Source organism: Vulpes lagopus, chromosome 9 (genome assembly GCF_018345385.1).
Source record: "Vulpes lagopus strain Blue_001 chromosome 9, ASM1834538v1, whole genome shotgun sequence".
NCBI lineage: Eukaryota > Metazoa > Chordata > Mammalia > Carnivora > Canidae > Vulpes > Vulpes lagopus.
In genome coordinates, this window is record NC_054832.1 from 9,544,437 (window position 1) to 9,553,344 (window position 8,908).

At 55.0% G+C, this 8,908-nt stretch overlaps 1 protein-coding gene across 3 annotated transcripts in view; it reads left to right on the forward strand.

Annotated features, from left to right (window-relative positions):
* OC90 (otoconin 90) overlaps nucleotides 1–8,503 on the forward strand; it is a 28,792-nt gene extending 20,289 nt beyond the window's left edge. For 2 of the 3 annotated variants that reach the window (XM_041769464.1, XM_041769465.1), the window contains 4 exons: nucleotides 2,694–2,810; nucleotides 3,702–3,873; nucleotides 5,193–5,299; nucleotides 7,861–8,503. In XM_041769464.1, coding sequence (XP_041625398.1) covers nucleotides 2,694–2,810; nucleotides 3,702–3,873; nucleotides 5,193–5,299; nucleotides 7,861–8,162 — 698 coding nt within the window. In that variant the 3' untranslated portion in view covers nucleotides 8,163–8,503. Of the gene's footprint in view, nucleotides 1–2,693; nucleotides 2,811–3,701; nucleotides 3,874–5,192; nucleotides 5,300–7,101; nucleotides 7,129–7,860 lie in introns of those variants that run through there. The other variant, XM_041769466.1, reaches the window with a different exon arrangement.
* Nucleotides 8,504–8,908: the final 405 nt, after the last annotated feature.

Consider the following 8,908-nt stretch of genomic DNA (forward strand, 5'->3'; position numbering starts at 1 on the left):
ACCACTCGTACTTCCGTGTTATAAAGTTAGCTGCTTTTAATATCTGAAGGTGCTTCCTTCTAATGTCTCCCACCTGCACGAGCATATCCATGAATATAATTAAAATGAATTTGAAATCACTTGGCACCACGGCTTTGCGGTCTGAGCTGTATCACTCAAAAAATAAGATGATATTCTCCTGACATGAAATATCTTTCCACACAGAGTTTTTAGGGGCTGTACCATAGTTTCTGGTGTGAAATATGTGGAATGCCATAGTGCATTTAGCCAGTTATTTCTAACATTTGCTCTTATAAATAATAGACATTTTATACCCTTCCACTTCTGATTAATTTGTCACAGCAAATGCCTAGAAGTTGAATTACTGCACAGGGGCACATTCATTGTATGTACCCACATAATATGTATGTATCCATATGTGGCCTAACTGCCCTAGAGAAAAATTGAAACAACTTACCCTCATATACATATCCCATGGGTGATACTACATACTGCTATTTAAGAGCAAGCCAACAGGGCCCTTGGGTGGCTCAGTCAATTAAGCATCTGCTTTAGGCTCAGGTCATGATCCCAGGGTCCTGGGATTGAGCCCCACATCGGGCTTCTTGCTCAGTGGACGGTCTGTTTCTCCCTCTCCCTCTTCCTGATGCTCCCCTGTTTGTGTTCTCTGTCAAATCAATAAATAAAATCTTAAAGACTTAAAATCTTAGAGACCGAGGGGATGATGCTATGAAAGCCCTCCTCCCAAACCCCAGGGAACAGAGCATTGAGCAAAGACCCAGAAGCCCAGATGCATGACGCAAACCAATATGGTAGGTTTGGGAAGAGACTGCCAGTCAAGAGGCCTCTCAAGATGCCCAGGCCTCCCCCAGTGCTCTGGGTCTGCAAGATGGCAGAGCAGAGCCTACAAAGCTCCCTCTGGCTGGACCAGACTGGGCTGGAGATGTCGCTGCCTCTGGCCAAGAGAACAGAGAGAGCAGATGCACAGCAAAGGGAGACATGGACCGACTGCGCCGGGGAGCCTGTGTGCAGGAGGCAGGGCCAGATCACCCGCCTCAATGAGGACCTGGCAGTTCATTCAGACTATGATGAGAAGGTCTTCCAGGATTCTGGGGAGTTGAGGCGGGTGTACTTGCCTCCGTTACTAAGTGCCAGGAGTTGGCTTCATTTCTCTACCAGTCTTATCCCTTCATCTGTGAACACCATGTTAGGCCTCCACTTGGTGGGCGCGTGGTAGGACACATGACGTACACAGAGGCCTGGCGGGCTCGGACAGTGCCCGTCAAGAGATGTCATGCAGCTGGTCTAGCCTGGGCTCCTGTCCGATTTAAGTTTATCACGGAGTATTTGTGTGGGGTTTTCTCATTATATTTATGTTCCATTTATTTACTTAATTTTTCTAGCCCAATACATTCTATGTATGTATTTTTGTTTCATCTTTTATTTAAATTCTAGTCAGTTAACATATAGTGTAATACTGGTTTCAGGAGTAGAGGTCAATGACTTGTCACTTACGTATAACACCCAGGGCTCATCTAACAAGTGCCCGTCCCCCATCTAGCCCATCCCCACCCAGTCCGTCCATCAACCCTCAGTGTGGGTTCTCTATAGTTAAGAGTCTCCTATGGTTTGCTTTCCTCTCTTTGCTTTTTCTTTCTTTTCCCCTCCCCTATGTTCATGTATTTTGTTTCTTAAATTCCATATATGAGTGAGATCATGTAGTATTTGTCCTTTTTTGACTGACTTATTTCACTGAGTATAATACACACTAGTTCCAGTCATGTCATTGTGATTGGCAAGATTTCATCTTTTTTCATGCCTGAGTAATGTGTGTGTGTGTGTGTGTGTGTGTGTGTGTGTGTGTGTGTGTGTAGGTGCGTGCGCACATGCATGTGAGTGTGTGACATCTTCCTTATCCATTCATCAGTGGATGGACATCTGGGTTCTTTCCATAGTTTGGCTATTGTGGACATTGCTGCTATAAACATCGGGGTGCATGTACCCTTCAAATCTGTATTTTTGTATCCTTTGTATAAATACCCAGTAGTGCAATTGCTGGGTCATAGGGTAGCTCTATTTTTAACTTCTTGAGGAACCTCCATACTGTTTTCCAGAGTGGTTGCACCAACTGGCATTCCCACCAGCAGTGTGAGAGGGTTCCCCTTTCTCTGCATCCTCGTCGACATCTGTTGTTTCCTGTGCTGTTAATTTTAGCCATTCTGACCAGTGCATTGTGGTTTCGATCTGTATTTCCCTCATGATGCATGATGCTGAGCACCTTTTCATGTGTCCGTTGGCCATGTGGATGTCTTCTTTGGGAAAATGTCTGCTCATGTCTTCTGCCCATTTCTTACCTGGATTATTTGTTTTTGGGGTGTTGAGCTTGATAAGTTCTTTACACAATTTGGGTACTAACCCTTGACCAGATATGTCATGTGCAAACATCTCCCATTCCATAGGCTTTCAGTTGAGTGGATTGTTTCCTTCACTGTATCGGAGTATCTGGAAATTCTCATGTAACATTTGTGGGTCCCTGATACTCAGCCCTGACATCTGTCAGCCCAGGCTGAGGACACCCACCTAACACTGTTCTTCTAAAATATCTGCCTGCATGTGGGCTTGACCGTGTGTCCATCGGCAAATCTCTTCCTGAACTGCTTGCTGAATATGAGCCATAACGTGTACATTTTCAGGATCTGCAGACATCGTTGCCTCGACAAAAGGAGTAACCTTGGCCCCCGCCGGCTTGAAGTCTTTGGGCTTAGCTGCATCATCTAACAAAAGTGGCCTAGAGGAGACAACGGGAAAAGGTGAGTGGGGGCAGGCAGAGGAGCATCTGCTCTCTCTTGGCCCTGAGACACTCTGGATGGGACAGTAACAAAGGCCTTCAGGCCATGGCATCACACTGTGACCTCTTTATGTTGGTGCGACTAGAACACTCCTTGCCAGGTGGCTCGTGAGACATAGAAGGCATCTGACGTGCCTGTGGCCACCCAACTGCTGAGTCGGGAACAGGGGCCTGCCGGCCTAGTGCTTGAACTGGCCCCCAGGGTGACAGCTTGGCACCATCCACACTAAGTTGTTGGAAAGAAGGAAACCCCCAGGCTTTCCCTCCCTCCCTCTTCTCTCTCGTCCTCCCCAGAGAACGCACCAGAGGCCTCACACCTGCAAGAAGGACTTGGCCAAAGGTGCAGGCAGAGGAGGAGGGGAATCGGGTGGGGAGGAGGGTGCAGGAGGAAAGGGCAGAGGCGAAGAAAGAAAATCAGAGCTCTGACGGCAGAGTGTGCTAACCTGATGGAGCCAGGATGCCCGAGAGGACAGCCAGGATGCCTCCCAGGATGCCGGGCGCTGCTGGCACCTCAGTGGGTCACAATCACTCCATTCAGGAATCACACGTCGCCTAAGAGCCCCTTCAGTCCTGACTAGCCCCCCACCCCTCAGGGGGGTTTAACCAAGAGTCTGGGCGGAGCCGTAGAAGTCTGGCGAGGAAGACTTCCTTCTGAAAGACAAATCATGCCAGACGGGGGGTGGGGTGGGGTGGGGTGGGGGGACCGGCCTGTAGCCATCTTCCCAGAAGAATGACAATGGGAAACAAGGACACAGTGTTCCTTGGATGACCAGTACCCATCCGGATCACTGCCCGCTTGTGTGAGCACTATCCCCCTGTACGCCGCTCTCCTGACAGCCCTGTTTCTCATCAGCCTGTGACAGGTTCACCTTCCTGCACCCAGGAGGTGGGGATGACACACGGGTGACGCCTCAGCTTGCAGAGATGCTCTTTTGTCTGACATCCCGATGCCCAGAAGAATTTGAATCTTATGGCTGTTACTGTGGGCAAGAAGGACAAGGCGAGCCGAGGGATGCCCTGGACAGGTAGGCACAGGCGAGGGTGGCAGGTGCCCATGCTGCCTCAGGGAGGGGTGATAGCCCTCCTCTCTGCTGGCCACAGCCTGGGGCTCCGCTGAGAGCAGAGGCTCACTCCAGGCGGCTGGCACCGTCACAGGCAGCAGAGGCCCGGACTCGTCTGTGGGCATTGGGCTATGAAGGGGCAGAGCCAGAGCGACCCTGACCCATCAATATGGGGTCTAGAGCTCTTTTAGCTCTACTACAAGTACCACTCAGCTGCCCCAGAGAGTCCACCCACGAAGCCCTTCAGAAGACCCCAAATCTGCCTGTTTTGCAACAACCAACATGGCAAATTGGCACCCCCACTCAGTTTGCCCTGCAGGTGGCCACGTGGAACTTAGCCTCCTGATAACTTTTTTTTTAAAAAAGATTTATTTATCTATTTTTAAAGAGAGAGGGAGGGAGAGTCTGAAGCAGACTCGGTGTTGAGCGCAGAGCCGGACATGGGGCTCAATTCCACGAGCCTGAGATCAGGACCAGAGCTGAAACCAAGAGTCAGATCCTTAACCGACTGAGCCACCCAGGTCCCCCAGCTTCTCAATAGCTTTTAAGTATAACTGCTAAGTTTTATATCTGCCACTCCTGGAAGAATTTTCAATGACCCTATGCATTGATGAATTCATTCATTCATTCATTCATGTATCCATTCAGCCCACATTTCTTGAGCTTTTGCTCTGTGCCAGGCACTGTGCTCGGTGGTGGAGGCGCACAAATGGTTAGACCTGAACAAAGCAGATCGAAACAAACTGCCAGTGCCCAAGAGGAGCTGCACGGTGCCCAAGATGGGCCGTTCCACAAAAAGACCACCAACGTTATAAATGCAGCGGTCAAAACAGAGGAGCGGGGAGGGTGGGGAGCCAACCTAGACGGGAACTGCAGGACTATTCCGAGGGTGGAGTTGATAAGGCGTAAAGCCTGACCGCACGTGGGGACTGTCCTGGCCCCTGGCCGGTGGGCTCTGCGCTCAAAAGGTGTAGGGCCCTTGGGATGGTGGGGTTGCTGAAGGACAATCAGCCGCTAGAGCGGATGCTGGAAACAAGGAAAAGACAGGCTCGCTATAGTTAATACACGGGCTAGGTGATGGCAGGCACACGGGCATGTCACCTGCAGGTCAGATGGGGTCTGGCCGACTGTGTCCCTCCCCCAGCACCCGCCTCCCTAGGCCTTTCTCCCTTCACCACTCACGGCCATCCGGCCCCACCGTGCAAGCTCACCGCTGGAGGGATTGTGGCAGAAGCAGGCCCTGAAGGAGGCCCTGGGGCAGCTGGGTTTTTCCTTGGTCTCAGGTGCTGTTTCTCCCACCACTGCTGCGTGGAGCAGGTGACAAGGCTGGGCTGCCTGTCCGAGAGGCTTCCTGGGTCACTGGTGGAGTGCGTGGACGGTACAGCCAAGTGTAAGTGCCGAGGGCCCGTGCACGGCGCGCTCCCCCTCACCCAGGCCGCCTCACGGAGGCCTCATGCCCCCTGATGCTTGCCCGTCTGTAACGGGATTTAACACCCTCCCTAACTGTGAGGCCTGCTGAGGACACGCAAGTTCGAGAGGCTCCGTCAGCCTCCGAAAGTCAGGGCTGGGTAGGAACAGACAACGGGAAGGGCCCGAGCTGATGCGGCGCCCGCCTCGGGCCGGCCTGAGCGCTCAAGGTGTGTGAGCAGAGTTCATCCTCCCCCAGACCTGGGAGGAGGCTCCGAGTCCTCCCTTCACAGGGCAGGCGGCAGGGGCCGGGCTCAGCGGAGGCCACGAACTCTGGGTGACCTCCCACCAGCACCTGAGGCCTCGGGCCGGGGGCTCAGGGCATGTGGTTCTCTTCCGAAGAAGCAGAAGCCTTCTCCCAAGGGAGCCCCCTGCGGAGCCCCGCTCCTCCCTGTCCTGGGAGCCTCAGTGGGTGTCTGAGCCCTGGCCCCCCATGAGCCAGCCTCCCTCTCACGCACCCCAGGGCCTGCTTTCTGCGTTTATTTGCTCCGGGCTTTGCAGGTTCAAGGCTGTGCTCCCTGGAGTGTGTCACAGAGCCATGTGAGGCCTCGTTCCCTACCTCGTTTTGCCTCCAGGGAGGCCCCCATCCTTCCCCTGCCCTCCCTCAGCAGTGGCGTGGGCCTCCCTGCCTCCTTGCGGGTGGGACCACGTGCACCTGCCGCGTCCCAGGACCCCGTGGCCACATGGCACGCACTCCCCCATCTATCCCACACACCTTTCCCAGGGGTGGGCAGGCAAAGAGCAGACACAGCCCCTCACAGCCCCGCGGGTGTGTGGTGCAGACACAGACACAGACAGCAGGTGACTGCTCATCCCCGGCTGGCAGGTGCGCCCCGCAGGTGCCCTGGGGGCCGCCGAGGGTGTCTGAGCTTGCAGAGCAGGGCGCCGGGGTGGGGAGCTGAGCAGAGTCAGGGGAGGCAGTGAGGAAGGGTCTTACAAGAGGCTGTTGGGCTCCCAGATGGCCGCACTGGGTGTGGACGGTCCAAGAGAAGGGAAAAGAGGAAAATCAAGGCAGTTGGGGGAGCTCCCAGCCGGCTGGGAACAGAAGGTGGGGGTGGGGACGGCTGTGGCGCCAGGTGCGGTGGGAGCTAGACAGGCACCAGAGGGCCACCTGAGGTTCGTCCACCAGGGACACGAGGAGATGGGTGGGAGCTTAGAGCCTGGGTGCCAGGATCAGATTCTTGTCAGCGTCGGATGTCATGGTGCCTCGAGGTGTCACTTGCTCAGCTGAGGAAGGCTCCTTCGCCCACGCTGCAGCCTTGCCGAGTGCAGAAGCACTGCCCTGGGAGTCTGAACTCTTGTGGGGCTCCCGGGACCCAGCAGAGCCCCCCACCCCTTGAGCTCTGAGCAGTGTCCCATCCTAGATGCAGCGAATGAGAAAGGAGGGCAGAGCGTGCTCTGTGCTGTCCTGACACTAGGCCCAGAATCTCCCCGGGGGCAGTGGGCTCGTGTGTGTGTGTGTGTGTGTGTGTGTGTGTGTGTGTGTGTGTCCACCGTGCTCTGGGTCCTGCCTTTGTCCCCTCCTCCTCCTCCTCCTTCTGCTTCCTCGTGTTGGAACACAACACGTGTGTCTGGGGCTGGTGTGCAGGTCAGTGGAGGAAGTTGACAGGGTCTGCGTGCTGAGAAAAAAAAAAAAAATCTGGTCGATGAACATTTTGTAGTAGGACCAGACGAGGGGAGAAAAGTCAGAACAAATACCATCCTGAGCTTCATTGAAAACTATAGGTAAGAAATGATATTTGCAGAAGGCGGATCTGCGTCCCAGAACCTGGAAACACTCACTTCAGATCACTTCATCTGTGCCACACGGATGGTATCCATCCCACCCCCTCTGCACGCAACCGAGACATCCGAGAAGTCGGGAGCGTTGCCAGGTCTCGCAAATAAAAATACACTAACTTGAATGCCGGACGGACAACAAATAATTGCGTGGTATAAGTATACCCCAAAGGGATATACTCACTTGAACATATTTATCAGAAACTCCCGTCGCACTGCGCATCCCACATCTCATCCGGCAAAGTTCAGTAGATGGGGCAGGAGCCAGTTCCCTCGGACGGAGGGGGAAAGGGAGGTGTAGCGGTTCCGGGCAGCAAATGTGCTCCGGGTGCCAACTCCGGAAATGGGGGTCAGGGATGGACGTGGGTGCTCGGAACACACGGGCTGTGCCACCAGGGTTCTCCGGCCAGCCGGAGGGGGAGGTCGACGCAGACCATTCAACCTGCTGGGACCGAAGGGCCATAGGTGGGATTCGGTGGGAGCCCGCGGGAAGATACTCCCCTTACCCGGGGGCTCCGGGGGCTCTCGGGGGCAGCTGGGAAGCCAGGGGGAGTCCTGACACACAGGTACGAGTTCCCCAGGCGGAGAACGTGGGACAGTTCCCAGGGGGAGATCACGGCTGCTGGACGTCACGAGGCCCCAAGCTGCAGGGAGGGGACAGTCAGGCTGGCCGGTCACCGCCGCTCCTCTGCTCTTGCCTCCCAGGTGTGGGGCGGAGCCTGTGTGCGCAGCTGCTGTGTGCCTGTGACCAGACGGCGGCCGAGTGCATGGCCTCTGCTGCCTTTAACCAGAGCCTCGGGTCAGCGGGCAAACGAGCGTGCCAGGGCCGCCGGCCGTCGTGCGGGGAGCACCTGCACGGAGCGCCCGCCGCCGCCTCCCCCGGCTCCAGCTCCGAGGAGAACAGCGAGGAGGCCGTGCCCGACCCAGAGGGCCGGAGGAGGACCAGGAGATTCCTGGGCAAGTCGCTTGCTGCTGTGGGGACCAGGCGACCTCACGGCCCCAGATAGACCCCTGCGGAGAGCGGCCCGCACACCCGCAGTAGGTTCCTCTGGTTCCTGCAAGCTCCTCGGGCCTCTGTCCCTCCCCGTCCTCCGTCCTCCCATCCTCCATCCCCGTCCTCCATCCTCCCGTCCTCCATCTCCATCTTCCCATCCTCCATCCCCGTCCTCCATCCTCCCGTCCTCCATCTCCATCTTCCCATCCTCCATCCCCGTCCTCCGTCCTCCGGTCCTCAGCAAAGGCTCAGAGGGCAAAGAGCCGGCCAGCCCCGTGCACCGCGACGTGTGTCAGCTCACACGTGCACTCGGAGAGGGCAGACCAGGGGAGGCTCTAGGCCTCCTCCAGCACGCCCCGGGAGCTCAATAAATCCTCCAATCAGTGTTGGTTTTGGTTTTGTTTGGAAGAAATGCTGTAGATACGGGAGCGCGAGTAGATGTCAAATGTAAGATGACAGTGCCACAGAGCAAAGTTAATGATCTCCACTCCATAATCACTGAAAGCTACTTTCTCTTCTATTAGGACCAAAAAAAAAAAAAAAAAAAGGAGTATTTTAATCAAGCATAGGAGATCACCTGCGAGTCACCAGTAACCCGAGGATGTATGCCAGGGGGTGAAATGACAGCTCTTTTTGGTCCGTGCCCCTAAAAACACACTTGCCATTCTAGTTATTACAAGTGGCCATGTGCCAGAGCCACCACCCCACGGAGAATTACTGCTCACCCTTGTCTTGGATCCTGGACTTTTTATTATTTAA